Source organism: Monodon monoceros, unplaced genomic scaffold (genome assembly GCF_005190385.1).
Source record: "Monodon monoceros isolate NGI ecotype Baffin Bay Population unplaced genomic scaffold, NGI_Narwhal_1 Super_Scaffold_12, whole genome shotgun sequence".
NCBI classification, from domain to species: domain Eukaryota; kingdom Metazoa; phylum Chordata; class Mammalia; order Artiodactyla; family Monodontidae; genus Monodon; species Monodon monoceros.
Window position 1 is genome coordinate 166724545 of NW_021703768.1, and position 21879 is coordinate 166746423.

General features: G+C 50.8%; 1 protein-coding gene across 9 annotated transcripts in view; it reads left to right on the forward strand.

Moving 5' to 3' along the window:
- Nucleotides 1-17728, forward strand: part of SUGP2 (SURP and G-patch domain containing 2) — a 31240-nt gene extending 13512 nt beyond the window's left edge. For 3 of the 9 annotated variants that reach the window (XM_029217115.1, XM_029217117.1, XM_029217118.1), the window contains exons 5-10: nucleotides 3157-3644; nucleotides 4694-4805; nucleotides 8656-9173; nucleotides 11017-11078; nucleotides 14035-14171; nucleotides 14810-17716. In XM_029217115.1, coding sequence (XP_029072948.1) covers nucleotides 3157-3644; nucleotides 4694-4805; nucleotides 8656-9173; nucleotides 11017-11078; nucleotides 14035-14171; nucleotides 14810-14930 — 1438 coding nt within the window. In that variant the 3' untranslated portion in view covers nucleotides 14931-17716. Of the gene's footprint in view, nucleotides 1-3156; nucleotides 3645-4693; nucleotides 4806-8655; nucleotides 9174-11016; nucleotides 11079-14034; nucleotides 14172-14809 lie in introns of all 9 variants that reach the window. The other 6 variants (XM_029217114.1, XM_029217120.1, XM_029217113.1 and 3 more) reach the window with 4 other exon arrangements.
- The last annotated feature ends 4151 nt before the right edge of the window (nucleotides 17729-21879 follow it).

Consider the following 21879-nt stretch of genomic DNA (forward strand, 5'->3'; position numbering starts at 1 on the left):
TGATTTTACAGACAGAAAAGTTGAGGCTCAAAAGAGACCTCTTGCCTCAAGGAGGCACAGCTAGTAAAAGACAGAGCTGAGATTCACGTTCTGGCTGTGTGGTCTCAACCAACGCTCATACTGAAGGAAGGAGGCTAGATAGCCTCAGATTGACAGATGAAAGCAGAGACCAAATCCTCTGGGTAAGATGTCATCTAGACTTGGAAGACCCAGGGGCAATTTCCAGGTGATTGCCGAGGTGATTGGGCTGGAGGGAAGGGGGACCCTGAGAGGACTAGGAGCATGCCTCTCTGCTGCATGACTGCTCTGCACTACCCATCAGGTTCATGATCTCTGACAGTCAGGGGTGGCAGACGGAAGCATAGCCAGAGCTGGGCGTATGTGTGGCAGTGGGAGGGGGTTGCAAATCAGAAATGAGCATTGAGCTCTAAACCAAGTATTTGAGGGAAACTGGCAGCATGAAGGAGGGCCACCCAACCCAGCAGATCTGGCACCTAAGAAGTTACTATAAGGAAAAGAAGATTGTCTACAAGTACATGTGTGTAATTAATAGTCTTGGGTGGATAATAGCATATTGTATCCATGAAATAGGAACTGCTTGTTATGGAAAAGAACCAATTAAGGATCTTGGAATTGACAAATGTGATTGTTGAAATGATCTCAGTGGTCGGCTGATAGAATTGACCTGGATGAAGAACAGATTAGGGAGCTGGACTCAGAGACGTGATCACCTGTGACTTCCTTCAGAAAGAATTACCCAGAGACTGTAAGAAGAAAGAGTGTGCAAAAAACAGTGTTAAAGAACTAGTAAACTTAGGTTTTTGGTGTGTATATTTGAATTCTTAAGTTAAAGTAGTACTTTACCAAATGTGATTTACCAAAAAAATGAAGTAAACACAAATGGCAAAATGTTTCTGCTATGATATTGATGGCAGAAACCATGGCTGTGTCTATGTGGCATGCAGGATCTTAGTTCCCTGACCAGGGATTGAACCCATGCCCCCTACAGTGGAAGTGCAGAGTCTTAACCACTGGGCGGCCAGGGAAGTTCCCAGTTCTACTCCTTGGAGACAGTCGCTTTTAGTTCATTAAACTACTTTTAACAGTTACTTCTGTATCTCTAGAGATGATAAGCCTATGTTGCTCTTTTTTTTGTTTGTTTGTTTTTTATGACCACACTGCAGGTCTCGTGGGATCTTAGTTCCCCAACCAGGGATCGAACCCAGGCCCCGAAAGTGAAAGCACCAAGTCCTAACCACTGGACCACCAGGGAATTCCCCAAAGCATTTTCCTTATAATGAAAAGTGTATAATTCAAGCCTCACAGCAACATGATGAAGTAGCTTATTATTATCATCCGTCTCATCTTACAGATGGAGAAACTGAGGCACAGAAAGATTCAGTAAATCTCACAGCTAATAAGTGGCTACACTGGAATTTGAACCGTGCAGGCTAGCTTAGGAGTATTCTATGCTCTTGATGTTACGCTCCACTAGAGCTAAGGGAGATGGGTTTGTGACATGTCCTCACACTGCATGCACTTGGCATTAGAACTGACCAGGGGAAAGGGACTTACATCTTGGGGATCCAGGTCACCTGGGCACTGACTCCACTTTCTGCCCTGGATGAGGGGCTGCGTTTGACTTGAGAACTGGAGCTTCTGTTTTGGTCAACCTTCCCTTATGTGGCAACCCTTGCTTGTTAGGATGCAATCTTGCAGGATGCTGCTGTTGGCCCAGCAGAGTGTCCAGGGCAGCAGAGGAGCCAGCACACAGGCTCTTTCCTCAGATCCAGCCAGACCTTGACTGCAGTGAGCATCAACAGGAGCTTCATATGGAGCTGCCCACCAGGGACGTGCCACATCACACGGTGCTGCCAGCGTCCTGCTGTGCACTGCCACCTCACAGCCAATCAGCTTCTGTTATTGGTAATTGGGAACCTCATCTAATATATGATCTCAACTTCAGGCGTCCAAAAGCCGCATGAAATATTGCCATACTCACCAAACAGTACTCGTTCTTTAACACAAACTGAGATTGAACGTTCACAAAAAACCTGTTATGAATGAGGTTGTGTAGAAAATTACAGAATATCCCAGGAAAGGGAAGTCACGTGGGCCACATTGTGCAATGCATAGAAGTTGAAACCAGCAACAGCCAAAATAAAACAGGCTTCTGAATAACTTTTGTATGAAAGAGAATTAGAATTGGAATTAGAAACTCTTCAGAAGGAAGTAGCAGGGAGAGCATTGCATATAGAATGCATCCGTAACAGCGGTTGGGAGAAAGGTGCGACCTTGTGTGTGTATCAGAAATAAAGAGTGAAGGTAAGCATTCAATTCATGAAGCAAGAAAGAAATGGTGCAAAAAGCCCAGAGACTACAAGGAAAGGGTTAATAGAGATGAAAGAAAGTGCTAATGAAATAGTCAACAAAGTAAATAATGTGACCTTCTCCTTCTAATCCAGTCATGCCTCTTTCTAACCCATTCCTTGAGCAAATCCTTAAGTTTGCTTTATATTCTTTCAACCTATATGAAAAAAACAAATATACATGGATGTCATGTACACAAAGCAGTTTCATATGGTACGTATCAATGTTGGTCTTCTCTAGTCTGCTGTCCGTGGGCTGTATTACGGATCTCTTTCTATGTTAGTACATGTAACTCAAACTCCTCTTTTCTGTACTGTTCTCATTATGACTCTGGCACGTGATTTCACAGCGGTGGCACACTCAGTGCCTTAATGATGTAGTTAAAAGGTCGCTGAGTGCTCACCATTTGAAGGGCATCATCTCCTGAAAGTGATGTCCAGGAGCAACACCTGCCGCTTCCTGACAGCAGAGAGCTTCCATGGTTTCAGGGTAACTGGTTTGTATTGTGAGGCCACCAGGAGCTGGGAGCTCCTTCATGGCTGCTGATGACGGAAATTGAGGAGGAATCGACCAGTGTTCGGTCAGAGCTCCTGGTCACCCTGTGGTCACTCTGAGCAGGACAGATGACCAAGGCCCAGCGCTGGGTTCTTGGTGGAGCCGGGCGGAGCCTCTCCAACAGCAGGGAGGCCACCAAGTAGAAAGGGTTTGCAGAAGTGTATTTACAGCGACAATTTGGTCATGCTGGTGTATTCACAAATGTCCTGCTATTCCTGTTTTGTTATACAGGTTTTTATCTGATGACAGTAGTCTGGAGTATAAATATTATAAGCTGAAGCTGGCAGAAATGCAGCGGATGAGCCAGAACTTGCCAGGAGCAGATCAGAAGCCGATGGCGGCAGAGTGTGCAGTCCGGGCCATGCTATATTCCCGGGCGGTCCGGAGCCTCAAGAAGAGGCTCCTACCAGGGCGGCGGCGGGGGCTGCTTCGAGCTCAAGGACTCCGGGGCTGTAAAGTGAGGAGAGCGACCACCGGGACCCAGACCCTCCTCTCCTCAGGCACCAGGCTGAAACACCATGGCCGGCAGGCTCCAGGCTCCTTGCAGGGAAAGCCGCCCCAACCAGATGGAAATGATGCTGCCAAGGACTGCCCGCCAGACCCAGCCGGACCCTCTCCTCGGGACCCCAGCCCAGAAGCCTCAGGCCCATCCCGCAAGTCAGCAGGAGTGGATGTCTCCGAAGCCCCTCAGACCTCTTCTCCCTGCCTGTCTACTGATGGTGAGTGCTCACTTCTGTCCCCCTCCTCTGGGCCCCAGCCCCAATGCTCATCTATCCCCAGGGCTCTCTGCAGAGACAGGTGGCTTCAGTGGGCTGGGCTGGGCAGCAGGCAGCAGCGAAAGGGACCTGGCCAGGATGGCACACACACGGGCACTCTCTCTCCTCTTGCTTCCTCAAGGGGCTGGCTCTAGACTCCTGCTGCACCCTTCCTCTTATCCTGAGTGTGGAGCTGACACGAGGTGCTGCCTGGTGACTCTGTGCTTCCCTGCAGGGTCCTTCTGCTGGCCAGCAGGGTGTGCCATGTGCCCGTGCTTAGGGCTTTGAGCTCCTTGATCCATTTCTCTCTATTCTTGCCCGTTATATGTTCCATAAGGCTGCCCGTGTTCTCGTTCTGCTTCCTCTTCCCCGCTAAGGTCTCTGTGTTTCCTTCCTTAGAGTTAGTTGACCAGCAATTTCTTTTGTTTCTCCCAGCCATTACCTTCTCCTACTGCAACAGGCCTGCCCTCTGGCCAGTGCTTCCCACTCAGCACTAGGTGGGAATGGAGAGGGAAAAAATCTACACAACTGCTACATTTCTCTAGCTGTTGCTACATAACAAGCCAGTCCAAACTGTGGCTTCAAACAGGAGGCATCCAGTGTTGCTTCAAGTCAGCTGGGCTGGGCCTGCAAACTGTCTGCAGGCAGTGGCCAGTTGTCTGGAACTGTCAGCTGAGATGATAGGGGTAGTGGGCTACATGCCTGTCACCCACCAGCAGTTCACCTGACAGTCGGGTTTGGCCATCCAGGAGAGGCAGAGGAGATGCTTGAGCCCTCTCAGGCCTGGACTCCACATTTCTGTCACATTCGTAGCCAGCAAGAGTTCCAGGGCCAGCCCCAATTCAAGGGGAAAAAAGAGAGTCCACCTCTGCTGGACAGAGCTGCAGAGTCACATGGCAAAGGGCAAGGGTACAGTGAGGGGCCGTCTTTGTAATCAGTCTCCACAACCCCACGATGTTCACATGGGAATTGGCAGCTCAGAACCAATACATGACAGTTGCTTTATTTTGTAGTTGATACGAAGACAATGGAGACTGCAGAGAAACTGGCCAAATTTGTTGCTCAGGTGGGACCAGAGATTGAACAATTCAGCATAGAAAACAGCATTGACAACCCTGACCTTTGGTATGTACCCATCACACCCCTTTAATCTGAGGCCATGAGTGTCCTGAGAGCCCACAGGAGTTCACCCCATGAGTGTCCTGAGAGCCCACAGGGGGCCGCCCCGGGATAAATCACGACTTCACTTCTGCTGAGCTCAGGGCTGTTACGGAGCATCTGTTTTGGGTTGTTGGGAGACCTGCCCTCATCTGGGGCATCAGGAAAAGCCTCCCCCGGAAGGAAGTTTAAGCTGGATCTGAAGGTTCAATGGGCGTTGGCCAGGGGAAAGGGGAGAGAATGCCCTGGCCGAGGGACTTATAGTTTCCCCAGGACCTTTGCAGAGGCAAAGAGGAGAGTGTGTCCTCGCCCATGAGTCTGAGGAGGAGGAGGGCACTGTCCCTGGTCATGCTGGCTACTCTGGGCAGGATGAGAATGTGCTGCTCATGTAGCATGTTGGTGGGCTTTGGTCCAGATGTAAGCAGCAAGCACTTCCACTCAGTGATGGCGCGGCACCCTTGTGCCAGGAGGGGGCACCATTTTCCTCTCCATTCTTCAGATGGCGTAATCATTCAACACTACACAGCCCAGAGGCCACAGAACCAGAGCCCCACTCTGCCTGCGGGGTGCGGGTTCTCCTTCATGGAGAGGCTGCCTGAGGGCCATGTGTTCCCAGTACTGAGCCGTAACCCGGCTGGGCTCCCCTTGGAGTGTGGGGTTCCCACGCTGTGTGGATTGTGTCCTATTGCCAGCTAGGGGTTCCGGGCGCTCACCCTGCTCCCAACATGCTAGAGAGTCGTGCCTCAGCTTAGTTAAGAATACAGTTAAAAACTTTACATTTCCTGGAGCATTTCTGGGACCCAGTAGTGGCTAAGCGCATACTTCTAGTTTGGCCTTACACACAATCTCTTTGTGTTTGTGGTGAGAATTTTTGGGTATCTTCCAGAAGGGGATTGTTGAATCATAGTTCAATGCAAACTAAGTTTTGTTAGTGCGAATTCCCCTCCCTGAGGGCCACTCTCCTACGAGTGTCATGAGTGCCTGTCCCCACCCCCCACCTTTTGGCATGCCTTTGAGCCAGTGGGATTGGTGAGGAATTTCTAATTTTCTCAGTGAAGTTTTAGTTTGCATTTTTCTTATGAGTGAAATTGAACCTCTTTTCATAAACTTATGTCCTTTGAATATCTTTCTGTAAACTGTTCATATCATTTGCCCTTTTTAAAAAAAAAAGTTTTGTTGAGGTATAATTGACATGCCATAAACTGCACATATTTGTCTAATAAGTTTTTTTTATTAATTAATTTATTTTTTACTGCATTGGGTCTTTGTTGCTGTGCGCAGGCTTTCTCTAGTTGCAGTGAGTGGGGGCTACTCTTCCTTGCGGAGCGCGGACTTCTCATTGTGGTGGCTTCTCTTGTTGCAGAGCACAGGCTCTAGGTGCGCAGGCTGCATTAGTTGTGGCACATGGGCTCAGTAGTTGTGGCGTGCAGGCTCAGTAGTTGTGGCACATGGGCTTGGTTGCTCTGCAGCATGTGGGATCTTCCCGGACCAGGGCTCGAACCCTGAATTGGCAGGAGGATTCTTAACCACTGCGCCACCAGGGAAGTCCCTGTCTAATAAGTTTTAATGCGTGTTTACACTCATGCAGCCATCACCAACATCAAGATGATGAACACATCCATGACTCAAAAGTTTCCTTGTGCCCTTTGTCATCCCTTCCTGTAGGCAGCTGCTGATCAGGGCTCTCTCACTGTAAATAGTTTGCATTTTCTATAATTTTGTGTAAATGCAGTTTGTTTTCTCCTTTTGTCTGGCTTCTTACTTCACATAATTATTAGGGTTCATCCATGTTGTGTGTATCCATAGTTCATTCCTGTTTATTGCTGAGTGTATCGCATTGTATGACTGGACCACAGTTATTTACCCGTTAGCTGTTGATGGCATTGAGATGTTTCCATTCTGGGACGATTTCAGATAAACCTTCTGTGAGCAGTCATGTACAAGGTCTGCTTTTATTTCTCTCCAGTAAAATACTGAGGCAGAGAAAGACTGGCTCACATGGTGGGTCTGTGTTTAACTTTTGAAGAAACTTCCAGACAGTCTTTCTAAGTGGTGGCACAGTTTTGCATTTCCAGCAGCTTGGGTGAGAGTTCTGGTTCCTCCCCATCTTCACCAGCACTTGATAGTGTCAGTCTTCTTCATGTTAGCCCTCTTGGTGTGGGGGAGGGGTGTTCCACTGTGGTTCTCATTTATGTTTCAGTCTTCTTCATGTTAGCCCACTTGGTGCGGGGGAGGGGTGGTTCTCATTTGTGTTTCTCTGAGGACTAACAGTGCTGAGCATCTTTGCATGTGCTTATGTATTTCTTTAGTGAAGTGTCTGCTCGGATCTTTGGCCTATTGTTTTATTGGGTCGTTTATTTACTTATTAATGAATTTTGAGAGTTTGTTATGTATTCTTGATACAAGTTATTTGTCAAGTGTGTGGTTTGCAGATAATTTCTCCCAGTCTGTGACTTGTTTTCTCATTCTAGCAGTGTCTTTTGGAGGGCAGAAGTTCTTAATCTTCGCCCTTTTCTCGATTGGGATTTTTGGATTTATTCTTTCTAGTTTCTCTGACCTTTTACCTGTAATGTAATTGTATCTATTTCCTTCATAGTTGGATATTTTTCACTTTACTTATGGTATGTTCTGCAGTGCAGAAACGTTTGATCTAGTAAAATTTCTCAGTTTTATCTCGTTGCACCTGGATACAGAGTTACAGTTAGAAAGAATCTCCCTACACTCAGATTATAAAGACATTTATGTATTTTCTTCTACAACTTGTATGGCTTGGTTTTTACATTTAGATCTCTGATCGGTGTGGGGTTATTCAGGAGCAGAGAGTACAGCATAGATCCAATTTAAATATTTTTGTAAAAAGCCGCCCAGTTGTCCCAACACCATTCATTGAAAAGACTGTTCTTTTTCACAGTGATTTGAGAGGCCACCTTCATCAGATACTGTGTTTCTGGCCTTCCTCTTGGTCTGTCTGTCCATAGACAAGTACCACACTGTTTTAACTATAGAGGCCTAACACACCTTGTAATACCTGGTGGAACTGAGCCCCTTGTTGATCTTATTCAGGGGTTTCCTAGATAGTCTTACATACTCATGTTTCTATATGAACTTAAGAATCATGTTCAGATCCAGAAAAAAATTATGCTTTTACTTCTATACATTAATATTTAATTAAGGGAGAATTGACTTCATTATGAGCCTGAGTTGTCCTGTCCAAGAACAAGGGCTGTCTTTCCTTTGGCCCAAGTAAATTTTGTGTGTTTTCGGTTTCTCACACCAGCCGCAGCTCCAAGCTGTGGCTAGGGCCATTGGACTCCGAGGCTCAGAGAGGCCTTTTTGCCAGCACGTTCACGCAGCTTTGCTGCAGGACATGAGGCAGGAGGTGACACACCTCTCTCCATCTCATGGCCGGAGTATGGGAGGAACCAGAGAGTCACAGTGAGCACACGCAGGCCCAGAGTGGCTGGTGACGTAATCAGAAAGAGATGAGGTAAGGCCCAGTTCGGATCTCCTGGCTGTAGTGTTAGAGCTCGTTCTAGCATGTTCTCTGGTCGTCCCTGCATACCTTGTTCCTCCAGCTCCCTCCCCGAGAAAGCAATAAGGCCTCTTATGTTCTGGCTACTTCGTTAAATTACTAGTACTCTTCAAGCTTTCTATCTCATTGTAAAGCTGCCCATCAACCACAGCTGGTGGAAAGAGGTCATGTGTTCGCTTCTTTGTCCCACCCCCAGCTTTGTCAAGTCCATTTGGACAGTTTCAGAAAATACGAATGTTTATAGAGAACCCTCTGGTTAACCAATGTATTTCATCTTTATCCCAGGTTTCTACATGACCAAAACAGTTCAGCTTTCAAATTCTATCGAAAGAAAGTATTTGAACTGTGCCCATCAATTTGCTTTACGTCATCTCCGCTGAACCTTCCTGCCAGCAAGAGCGCCGATTCTCAGGAGAGCCCCCTGGAGCCCATGGAGGGGGAAGGAGAGTTTGAGGATGAGCCCTCTCAGCGCAAGGCTGAGCTGGAGAGCCCAGAGGTGATGCCTGAGGAAGACGAGGACGAGGAGGAGGATGAGGAGGACGAGGAAGGGAGTGAGGAGGCCCCCACTCCTGGAGGGGCCTCCAGGCCAGCAGGAGGGTCGACCAAGTCTGAGGGCTCGGAGGGCAGCCCCCCAGCTGATGGCCTCCTGAGTGGGGTGGCCGAGGATGGCCCGGCTGGTGCGCCTGCCCTGTCACAGTCCTCTTCAGGGGCCTGCTTCCCCCGGAAGAGAGTCAGCAGCAAGTCGCTGAAGGTCGGCATGATTCCGGCTCCCAAGAGGCTGTGTCTCATCCAGGAGCCCAAAGGTAAGTGCCTGGCTATTGACACAGTGCCCCCAGCACGGTCTTCTGTTTAACACCTGAGGAGGAGTCATGGTGCTCGGTTGTGGGCCGTGAAAAATTGTGGAGACGTTGTCTGACTGTTTTGAAGAATTTACCTGGCCCTCAGCCCAAGTTCAGGTGCAAGATGACCAACTGGCCCCCGTCACCCTTTCCGCCTCTGATTACTCCAGCTAACCTGGACATTACCTTCGAGAACACTCCCAGGGCCAACACAACATGGGGTTCTTCGGTCTTATGTTTTTAACCTAAAATAGTCCTATTGGTTTTGCACACAGTCCAAAATGTTCATGAGAAACTGACGTTTCCAGTTGGTCTGAGGTTGGCACTCTAAGGAGATGCTGCGTTTGGCTTCTAGCACCCCACATGCTGCTTGTTATTTTCCATTATTGCTCAGCTTCCAACAGGGGAGTCCTGGCTGTGGAAGGAATGGGCCTGGGTCATCTTGGCTGTTTCCTGCCTGTGATCTTGAGGCGTGCCCAGCTTTCTGAGTGCCTCCATCTCCCCAAAGACCCCAGAGTAGTGATGACTGCTTAGTGACGATGAGGCAGGAGGACACGGACCGGGATCAGTCTTGGGCAGCAGTTAGTGGGAGCTGTGCAATCCATGCTCTGCCAGCCTTGGCTATGGAGGGCCACCTCCTTCCTGCCTGTGGGGAGGGTCAAGGTTCTTGAGGTACAATTTACCAGCAGTAAAGGTGCACCCTTTTCAAGTGGACAGTTCACGGAGTTTTGGCAAAGGTGTATAGGCATGAGCACCCCAGTACAGCCGAGCTGGAGCTCGTCCCAGAAGTGTCTCTGTGTCCCTCTGCAGTTTTCTCCTCTACCCAGCCCAGGCAACCACTGACCATCATTCTGGCCTTGTGGTTTTGCCTTTTCTAGGCTGTCAGTAGGCGAATCACATCATGTCCCGCCTTTTGTTGGGCTGCTCGCTGCCCACCCAGGTTTCCACACAGCCGGGCCTGTGTGGGGCTGATGCTGCGATGCTTGTGTGGCAGGTGGTTTTGGTGAACAGGGCTCCATTGTGTGCGGAGAGCCTGTGTGTTCTACGTTATTGAGACCATCATATTCACACCCAGCAGTGTCAGTATAGTTTCTCCTGCTAAAGGAACAGTTCTCGTGGTTTGTGTTTGGAAACCTTGGTGTTGCAGTGGATTTCTAACTGTTCTACTAAACTCTTATGTCCTTCAGAACTTATCAGAGTATGGCAGCACATCAGAATGCTTGTTAAGATGGCTTTTATGGGGGGAAAGCGGAATTCTTTCTACTTTAGAAGCTCTCAGTTATTTTGATAGGGTGGTTGATGAGATAGTACCAGACCTGCTGATCTCTCCTTTGTCAAATATAATAATAACAATAATAATAACATGATGTGGTGCTGTGTATGAGAAGCATGGTTGTTTTTACTAGAAAGTTCTGAGTGGACTTTACTTCTCTATCTATGGAACAGTCACAGGGACATGAGGAGGGCACAGTGTTGCAAATAGCTCATTTGTTGAAGCAAAATGTATTCCTGCAGTCATGGAACATGATCCACGTGTCAGGTCCTTCGTCATAAACGTGGGAGTCACGCTTAGGTAGACTCTCCCATAGCGAGGCAGCTCTCAGTTGAGCCTCTGTTCTGCCTCTGCACTCCGTGGGTCACAAGATTCCTGAGAGGAGTCAGGGCCAAATGGCTGGCCCTGTGGTGCAGCTCCTAGCCACCTTCTGTCTGCAGAGGGGCTATAAGCCAAAACTGCAGCACCCTCATCCTCTAAATAATTTGGGGAAAGTACATATATGTGTATATATACATTTCTTTTGTCTTCCAGTTCACGAACCAGTTCGAATTGCCTATGACAGGCCTCGGGGTCGTCCCGTGACCAAGAAGAAGGTGAGTGTGGCTGTGAGTCCTCACGTGTGACGTAGTCAGAGTTTGCCAGAGTTCCAAAGGGCACTGGCGTGACTAAGCTATACTCATACTTCAGGGCAGGTGTCAGCATACAAAGCACAACACACAGCCTTTTCTCTCCCGGGACTTCTTAAAAGTGTTTTGCATTGCCCAAAACCACAAGAGGGAGTAATTAGTCTACTTAATGGATGTGTGAGGCCTGATATGTGCAATGGATTGGAGAGATGAACAAGATAATGTCTCAGCCAATGAGAAGTTCAGATTTAGTAGACTATAATTGTGGTTAAAAGAGTGTGCTACTTTGCTAGTAAGCTGAGCGCATGTGCGTACGCATGTGTGTTTATTAACTGGTCAGCACCTCTTGTGCTCCCAGCTCCATCTGCCCACCTAGAGGCAGCCATGAGCGGGGCTGGCAGCAATAGAAATGTGCAGGACCGGGAATGGTGGGTGCTGTGGGTGCAGAGAAGCAGGTCAAAGGGAGGCAAGCAATAAGGTGGGTTGGGGGGTACCCTTTAAGCAGGGAGGCCTAGGAGAAGCCCCAAATCAGTCACAGGTCAGCAGGGAGCCCTTTGTGCCTAGAATGGAGTGATGGGGTGAGGAAGTAGAGGTGGCAAGCACCCAGGTCACATAGGGCTTGTCGATGGATGTCAGCACTGTGGCCCTTTCTCTGGGAGAGGCATTGGAGAACCACGGTGGGGATTTGGGTGGAAGACATGGCCACTATGGCAGCTGTGTTGAGAGCAGCCTGTGGGGTGCGGGGCGAGGCAGAGCCGGGGGTCCAGGAGAGGTGAAGGTGGAGTTGGTGGGACTTGATCATGGATTGGATGTGGAACAGAGAAAGCCAAGAGCCCAGGGTGACTCCAGGGTTGTCAGCCTGGACAGTTAAGAGAATGGAGCTGCCATTGACTGAAATGGGGAGCCCCTTTGGGAGCAGGTCATTGGAAGGAGACCGGGGCACACTCCAGACAGCTGGGCTGACACATGTCGGGGCAGGTGAGGCTACACAAGCTCACCTGGGATACATGTGGGGACATCACAGGTCTCTAGAGGTCAGGGAGGTGAGTGGGGAACCAGGCGAGGTCTCTGCTGGTGTCAGGGGGTGAGCAAAGCCCAAGTTGTGGCTCAGACCTGTTCTGAGTGCATTGCATCAATATCAATGGCCAAATGAAGCATCAGTGTGACCCCAGTTACAGCTGAGAGCAGGGACCTTCCTGTACCCGAAGCTTATGGTCTTAACAGCTGTGTTGGGTTTTAAGCTGACCCAGCACCCGGGTACCCATCTGGTGGCCTGTGTGAGGCAAAGCCTGGTGAGAAGGCAGCCTTTTCAGGCTCAGCCTGGCCATCTAATCTTGGCATGTGAATCCTGAGGTTTTGTACATCTGTAAAGTGGGGCAGTTGCACCTATCCTGCAGGTAGGAGATACCTTGAGGATTAAATAAAATGTATGTTAACCCGGTGTGCAGCCAGCTGGTGTCCTGCAAACATGGGTCTCTCTTTGGGGTGACTGCAGGCAGGGAGGAGGTCTCCCCTGCAGCTCTCTGTGCACGCCTCAGCCTGGCCTATGGTGCATGGCTTTGCTCCAGCCCCAGGAAACCAGGCAGGGTGATTCTTAGACACAGTTGAACACTCACAAAGATCTGTCCAGCTGAGTGGACCCCTGTTCCTCCTGTTGCTCCCACCTGAACAGCTTTCCCGAAGGAGGAGGCAAGCCTGCCATTTGGGGACCCGTGGCCAGCCTTCCCTCTGCCTTCCCCATCCTCTTCCCCTCCCACACTTGTCCCCTGCTCAGACCCTCTCCACTACTCCCAGCTGCCTTGATCAGGATAGAGGAACCTTCTCCCTGGGAGCATGTGAGGCCCTGGGGACAGGCTGTGTTCAGTGTTTAGTAAACGGATTAAAGAAATAGGCTCAGGCGGCAGGGACTCTGAGCCCCCAGCTGCCCAGCGGTTCCAGCACACTGTGGGTGCTGATGAATATTCATGAGTGAATGGAAATCCCCTTTGCTCACACTGGGCAGGCTCCTCCTCCAGAGGCCTCTAGGCTTTTTAATTTGTCTTCCCACAGTCAGCTCTGGAGCCCAGACTTCCTCTAGGGCTTCTTACCTTTCCACCCACAAGGTCTTTCCCAGGCCCCATCCTTCTTCCCAGCTGCACTGGCTCTCAGTGAGGTCTGCTCTGTGCTAGACATGGACCCCAGAGTCCAAGTGAAACCCGGTCCCTGCCCTTGGGGAGCTCTCAGAGCTCCAGACCTGGGAAGGACCAGACAGACACATAGGTCAGTCAGGTTTGCTGAGTAATGCCTGAGGGCAGCCAGGGAAGCTTCCAGGATAGGGCCACTGCTCAGAGTTTTGGAAGCCCATGGGAATTAATGAAGCAGTGGGAGAGGAGTGGGGGTCAGATAGGGAGGACCCTTTGAGCCGATTTTTCTGTACAGCCTCTCTCCACTGCCTTTCTGGATCCCTCCTGCCTTAGCCCTGCTGCCCCTCTGACTCCTGCACTCCAGGGGCCTTCCTGCCTCAAGTCCTGTGCCCTGTGTCCCTCAGCCTGGGATATGCCCTTTGGTCATCACAGGGCCACTCTCTTTATCCAGGTCTCCACTCTGGGCTCTTCCTACTCACCCTTTGGCCCCAGGACCCACCATCCCCTCACAAAGTTTAATTCACAGTCTCAACACTGCAACAAGAGTGGTCATGGTGAAGCCTGAGAGGCTGGTCTGGTGTGGTTCTGTGGGGATACCTCAGGCTGGTGACCTCCAACCTTTAGAGGTCTGAACCCACCCAGGGAATATTGCCAGGACCATGGCTTGATCTTGAGCATCTGTGGAGTCAGGGAGGCATTAAGGGTGTTAGTACTGGACCATGTCCAGGTGTAACCCAGGGCAGACCCTTGCTCCAGGGGCTTTGCTGCACCTCACGTGCCACACTCTTCTCTCTCCTCAGAAACCCCAGGACTTTGATTTCGCCCAGCAGAAACTGACCGACAAGAACCTGGGGTTCCAGATGCTACAGAAGATGGGCTGGAAGGAGGGCCACGGCCTGGGCTCCTGTGGGAAGGGCATCAGGGAGCCCGTCAGTGTGTACGCAGTGGGCGCTGGGGGCCAGGGGTGGGGATGGGCAACCGTGCCTGGGGAGATGAGGCTTTCTGTGGGATTCTGGTCCTAAGTCCTTTGACCTGCAGCCTGATCCTTGGTTTCCTTCATGTCGAACATGGCTTATAGCAGATCATTTATATATGCAGGTGTTCATACAGCTCCTTGCTGCACTTGCATAGACTTGGTCCCTGGCATTTGGCCACATTCATTATTATCATAAAAGCTTGAGTGGTAATGCTGGGTAGTTACGCTAAGAGCCACTTCCCTTTTCCAGGAGCCCACATGCAGACTAGCCAGGGTAGAGCACGGCCCAGAGTTTCTTAAGCCCCATTAGCAGCCAGCAAGCATTTCAGTTAAAATTGAGCTTAGCACCTGCTGGGGAGGCTTTCTGCTGTAATCAGGGGCTGGCTTCTGAGCACACTTCTCAGAAAGTTCGCCTGCCTGCACGGGTGAGTAGCCCTTGTTCCCCACTGTGAACTGTGTCTTTATTTTCCCCCTCCCTTGCTGTCACTGTTGTGTGTCCCTCATACCTCTGTCCCACTCAGATGACTCAGGCTGTTTTCCATCTCCTGGTGGCCAGGCTCTGGGCTCAGGTGTGGCTAACTCTCCATTTTGCTCCTTAGGGGAACTGCCTCGGAAGGGGAGGGGTTGGGTGCCGACGGGCAGGAGCACAAAGAAGACACGTTTGACGTGTTCCGTCAGAGGATGATGCAGATGTACAGACACAAACGGGCCAACAAATAGGTACGTATGTGAGCTAGTGTGGGGGACATTCTGCCTAAGCTGATGTTCTGGTACACAGAGAAGCTTCCTCCAGAAAAGTTAGTGTGCCCCACTCCTCAAAACCCAAACATCAAAATATCACTCCCCCCAAAAGATCATAAAATTTTGTGAGGGAAACAAAAGGAGTTTGGATGTGGATGTGTCCCACCTGTCACCTTCCAGGCTGAAGGAACGAGCCCCATGCTCGCCAAGCGCCACTGCACGCAGCCCATGGTGCGGCCTCTGCACTGGGCTCCCAGGTGCGACTGTACGTGGCCATCTTGTGGAAACAAGCCACCACGGGAGTGGCCTGGTGTCTTACGAGTGTAAGGGTGACCTGGAAGCTGGTGCTGCAGAGGATGCCACTCTGCCTCATCCCTTTCTGAGGGTCTTCAAATCCTTTTCCTTCTGAGGGGCCTTTGGCCTATAAATATCCTATCTTTCTCCTATCTTTCTCCTCACCTCTCAGTTTTGAACAAAATCGTTCTCTCCCTGAATAGATGAAAACCATTGGTGAGAAAGATAAGGCTTGAAGCAGCAATTACTCTTAAAACGCCACCTCTGTCCCGGATCTGCCCTGGAACCAGTGCCCAAGTAGGTTTGGTGTGTACACGAAAAACAAACATCTCTGCAGTTTCTGGTGCGGAGGTTCCACCCGCTGGCTTTTCTTTTTCTTAAAAAAAGAACGCACCATTTCCAATCTGCTTTTGCCTTTCACCCTCTTCCAAATGCTTTTGGCAGCAAGTCTTCTCCAAGTCTCCCCTGGTTCCGCTCAGAAGGTGGGGCTGCCCTTGAAAGCACCAGCACCCTTTAAGTGCTCAGGAACCAGCTCCTGTCGGTTTTTCTGTCCTGGGACACATTGCTCTCTAAAAGTGATCTGCTTGCAAACTTGATACCGAAACAGTCACAGATCATATCTTCTCAAATTTAAATAGGGAATATAAATCAGTAATAATGAGGTCTGTGCTTTGGTACCACAGCTGTCGGCTGGAGTGCTGAAGCTCTTTAAACAAGTGGAGGTACTGGATTCGATGAACGTGTTATTTATGGAGTCTCATCTCTTAAATGCATCCCAAGAGACTTGACGAAATTTCAGCAATGTATTCAGCAGCTGTATTCAGGGGGGAGTAATCATTACACCGATGAAACTTTCCCCAAATTTACGTGTCTCTTAGAATCCACAAAGCAAACTAGTTTTTTTTTCTTAAACCACATATGGAGTCTCTCCTACAAAGGGGTGGGAGGTGTAAACTCTTCAAGACTCTTCATATTTTGCATGTGTGGCAGTGTAAAGAATTGTTTTATTAGGGCCTTTGTACAGAGCAGAAAGGATCCTCTTGGGGTGGGCTCTGCAGCTGTTTGCTATTTCAAGGCGTATGATTGCCGCCCCTTCCAGCTTCTCGCACTCTGCCTCTTGCAACTACATGCGAAATTCTCAGGCTGTGGGAATCTCTCAGCCCTTCCTCACAAAGCAGCAGTGTTGAAGTTTTAAATACATGCTAAAATCTGGAAAGCAGGATCCTGCTGATACTATAAGCTTGGGGGACACAGCAGTGAGTTACCCTGTCAGCCACTTGTATTGGCTGTTATGAAATCCTTGCTTTCTCAAAGCCCGAGACCTCCTGGGCTGTAGTCCCAGGCTCCTCTGGATCTGTCTTGTCTGTCTGGCCCACGCTCACCAGCACAGCGTCACGGGCCTGTGCCAGCATCTCACGTGCCCGCCTGATGTTGCCCTTCTTCATGCCACGGGTAGTCCCCAGGGCCCTGCTTGCTTCTGGTCACTTTTGTTGCTTTGGCAACTGGCAGATCTTTATGGCCACGGACATGCTGGAGGTTCTTCAGCAGAGTTGAAATAGCCTGCAGGGGTGGTGTGGTTTGGGGGAACCACAGCTATGGGTTTTTTTTCTAATCTTTCCAACAGCCTTCCATGTTGGCTGGGGATCAGGTAAAGGGATAGAACTCTGAGAACAGGGCCTTGATCCCGCATGGCCTTTCACAGAGCACCCTTTGGTGCTGAGTGAGGTGTGCACCCCCCAGCATGGGTCCTGGCTCTTTTTTCAAGCATCATATTCGCTTTGTCCTAGTATACTCATTCTTGGCTTTCCTCTGCTTTTATTTATAAGTAAAATACTTTAGGAATTCCCAGGTTTTGAGCCCTGTTCCCACAGCCTCCGGCCACTCCTCCTCCTGGGGGTGTCCTGCTTTGAGCTGACACTGTGAGCCTTTGGCAGTCGTCAAAGGGAGCACCTACTTCTTGAGCCTGGAAAGTCCTGTAAGCACTCAGGTGGCGCTTCTGTGGAGTTGGCATTGAGGCAGTGAAGGTGTTGCGTGGGCCGGGGAGGAGCGTGGTGGTGCGTCCCTGTGCCAGCTGTCGGCTGGGGACCAGCGTGCTGGCCCTCTGTGCCCGCCCTTGCCCTCTCCAGCAGCGGCCACTCTGCGGAGAGCACGTGTGAGAGCAAGTGTGATGTGCGGTTGCATAGCCTTGTCAAAGTCACAGTGTCTTTTCTGTCATTCTAGTTCCAGGGTCTCTTCCATGAGGACGACAGGCATCCGGAAAGTGCTAACTCACCACTTTGGGTGCTTACTGTCTCTGCCTTGTTTCCATCACTGGAAATCATATAGAGAAATTTAGCGTTTTTGGTCCTTGGTAAAACCTAGAAGACGTTTGTGATGTTACAAAATGGAAGCTTTGGGTTTTGTTTCTTTTTTTTTAATCTAAGAAGTTGTGAATGTTGTTAATCATTTAGCAGTTGAAATAAATGTAGAGGAAACCTAATTTTCCATGGTCTCCGTTGATGTGTTTTTAAATCAGACTGGTTGGGGAACACATGGTAGACGTTGTAGGGCCAATGTGGAGCCAGATCGTAAACACTGCTGCCTCCCAGGCATGCCCTCTGCCTGCGGGGGCCTTTCTGACTGGCTTGCTGCAGCTGGGGGGCCTGGTAAGTCACTGGGAAAGCCTAGAGGGTGCCAGAAAGCAGGTAGTGATCAGGGCCAAACATAGTGGGTGGGTCCACTCTGTTTTCTGTAGAGAGGGGGGTTTATTGCTGGGTACAGAAATCTGCCTTTGAGAGGGTGTCGGGACATGGGCGCTTTACCTGAGCTGCCCACCTCAAGGCCTTCCCTGATCTCAGGGTCGGGGTTAGAGCTGCCAGAGTTAGACCAAGGCCCACCTGGGCTTCCCCCTGAGTTAGGAGCTGGCCTGTGGGACATCTTCAAAGCTCCAGGCTGTTCCCATATTCTGCCCAGCCTGTGTATGATTCCTCCATCAGCAGCCCCTTGGCCCTTCTGGTGAGGAGGGAGGGTAAAGAGCACATAGGTGGGCAAGCCTGGCACCTACAGGACCTGCAGGGACCTCCACCTGAGCACAGTGTAATGGGCAGGAGCCTGGGATATGGTTGTGCCCGGGGTAGCAGGGAGCCCAGGAAGGGTTTGGGGGGCCTTTGTCAGCAAGAAAGGGGGGGAAGGAGGAGACAGGGCCTCTTGGGAAGCTGGTGTCAGACCCTTGAACCTCTCCTCTCACTGTGTCCCAGAGGACACTCAGGAGTGATGAGGACCCATATGATCGTGATGGGAGCTCTTGTCATCCAAGAACCTCCCACACATTTGCTGTCATCTTCACCAGAGCCCTGGAGGTTGGCGTCTGACCATGAGCTTTAGTGCCGCTCCCTGAGAAAGTTGCTCAGAACCTATAAGGACCCCACCCATTCTCCTCCTCCCTCTTGGGAGACCCCCTTCCCAGCTCTCCTTTATCACTGTGCAGGGCTGGGGAAGGTCACTTAGACAAAGGCACACAGAATGAGGTTCTCCAGCCCAGGACACTGTTCAGGCTTTGACCTCTGGCAGGTCTCTCCACCTCAGGCCTCAGTTTCCCCTCTGCGATTTGGGAAGGATTTCTTCCTCTGCTACCTTGTCATTTAGGGCTAACTGGAACCTGAACATACCATTCTCAGCCTGGAGGGCCCCTCGCCTCCACGTCCTCCCCCCACAGCCTCTCCTCTCCCTGGAAACCTTCTGGACCAGGACCGTGAGAGGCAGAGGGTGCTGCCGGAGGAGCTCCAGTCTCCAGTGTTAAAGCAGGCCTTTGCTATGCCTGCACACGGACCTACATAACATGCACACGTAATACATGCAAACGTGCCCATTCAAGCAACATGAGTACATTTTCTTTTGTAAAAGATTTTTGAAAATGCAAGACCCAGATATACGCGGAACAAAGCACAGAGGTTTCCCCTCTTTCCCACTCCCATGTAAAAATAATAAAAAATAAATTTAATAATTTAAGGCTTACCATGCATGCCGCCTAGAGACTTGCTTCCTCGTCATCTCAACTGTCTTTCCACATGAGTTTGATTTCAAGTACTGTTTGTGAATAAGTAATGCCTGGCTAAAGTCAGAAGGTACAGAAGTGTGTTCTGTGGGAAGATAATTTTCCACGACCCACAGCACTCAGGTATCAGGTCCCTATGTGTAGATTATTTTATTTTCTTTATTTTTGGCCACGCAGCATGTGGGCTCTTAGTTTCCCAGGGATCAAACCTGCGCCCCCTGCAGTGGAAGCATGGAGTCTTAACCACTGGACCACCGGGCAAGTCCCTAGATGATTTTATATATCGGCATATTTTAGATACAGACCTTCTTAAAAATGAAAATTATACTTCACATTCTGTTTTGCCTTTTGCTTTTTTCCACTTAACTTTCCAAAAAACATTTATGTATAACAATGTCTTGGACTGTCATTTATCTCACAAGTTCCCCATCCGTAGCCATATGGGTTATCCCGAAACTTTGGCCCCAGTTAGAACACCTTTGTGGATAAAGCCCTTCAAATGGCATTTCTGGGGTCTCCCCACCTCACTGCCTCCCTCCAGTGTTCCTGTGTCATCCGACTTTGGGGGCAACCCTGGGGGTTCCCCTGTTTCCCCAGCCATGCCTGCCTCGCCAGGGCGTAGTGGAGCTGTGGACCCTGGGAAGCGCTCCACTGCAAACCAGAGCCTGCAGCCCTGACCCCTCCGGACCATGTCCTTGCACTATATTTAGGACACAGGTCCAGCTGCCACCCCTCTCTTCTACCCCCAGATCCCTCTAACCCCGTCACGCCCTCCCTCCAATTTTGACTGTCCTGGAGCCAGCACAGCTGCAGCAGGTGACCTTGTTTTCCCAGGAGGCCCATCGGCCTGGGCAGGGGACCCTGCCTCTCCAGGCCTTGACTTCCCCCTCTATCCAGTAATTGGCCAACACCCACCCAAGGGGCATCATGAGGGCTGGATATGCACCAGCTGGGAGTTGGGGGGGAGGGGAAGGGGAGCCTGCCACAGCAGGTGGTGGGACAATGTGCCTGGTTTCCTCCAGTGAAATGGTACAGCCGATTTGCAGGGTAATCCAGGACCACTCCTAGAGAGGGTTTAGAGGGACTGGTTTTGTTACTGATCCTTCCATATCCTGTCCTCTTGGGCCTCAGTTTCCCCACCTGTGAAGTAGGCGTTGTCCTTGAGGATCCGTAACCCCCTTCACTGTGTGCCCTCCTCACCCCTCCCTGGCCAGCCCGAGGGTGGGGTCACACCCCCAAACTGCCCCCCTCCCACTGAGGAGGGGCTGAGGCCTAGGGTCCAGCCCCTAGGACAGGGGTAACTTGTCAAACTCCCATGTGTTTGGGGCATGGGGACAGCCGGAGGGGAGGAGCAGTGGTGACAGTTATTGTTGGGGCTGGAGGCAAACATGACTCTGCCAGCTGTCCTGTCCTATTGTACAGATGGGGAAACTGAGGCCCAGAAAGGGGAAGAGCCCGGTCTCAGGCTGCACAATGAGTTCTCCAAAGTCTCAGTGCCTGCTCGAGCCTCAGTTTCCCCATCTGGGTAGGGCTGGCACTGTGCTGCAGCAGGCAGCAAACTTTTTTTTTTTTCGGTACATGGGCTTCTCACTGCTGCGGCCTCTCCCATGGCAGAGCACAGGCTCCGGACGCGCAGGCCCAGCGGCCATGGCTCACGGGCTTAGCTGCTCCGCGGCATGTGGGATCTTCCCGGACCGGGGCACGAACCCGTGTCCCCTACATCGGCAGGTGGACCCCCAACCACTGCGCCACCAGGGAAGCCCAGGCAGCAAACTTTTGAGCCTGTTGTTGGGACTTATGGTTGAGGCCTGGGGCCAAGTATTGGCTCCTACTCCTGGATGTCAAGTGTTAGGGAAACTCCTAAGCTGTGCAGCTGGCCATCAGTGGGGGTGACTCTCCACCCTGCCCCCAGGCTCCACTATGCCTGCCGGACCTCCATTCAACCTTCAAGGCCCGCTTCCCATGTCTCCTCCTCCAGGCAGCCCGCCCTGCTCTCCCTGACAGAGGCCCTGCTGCCCCTCTGGCTTCCCCAGGTCTGTCCCTTACACCCCTGTCTTGGGGCGTCCAAGCCTGGCCCTGTCTCACCTGGGTTGAGAGCTCCTTCACCTGGGCCTTCTTGTCTTTAAACCCCCAGCATTGAATGAGTGTTTCATGAAAGGACAATGAACAAGTGTATTTTTTTTTTTTTTTTTTTTGCGATACATGGGCCTCTCACTGCTGTGGCCTCTCCCGTTGCGGAGCACAGGCTCCGGACACGCAGGCTCAGCAGACATGGCTCACGGGTTCAGCTGCTCCGCGGCATGTGGGATCCTCCCGGACCAGGGCACGAATCCGTGTCCCCTGCATCAGCAGGAGGACTCTCAACCACTGCGCCACCAGGGAAGCCCGAACAAGTGTATTTTGTACAGTGTCTGAAGGGGACCCGCTTTGGGGGTGGGACAGGCAGACCCAAGTCAAGTCCTAGACCGGGGGCGCGACAGTGGGTGACCTTTAGCAAGCCCCATGACCTCTGGGACTCCATCTCCTTCATCCATAACATTGGATGATGATGTACGAGCTCGGGGAGTCCAAGATGTACCATTAATTGAAAAGCCACTTTTC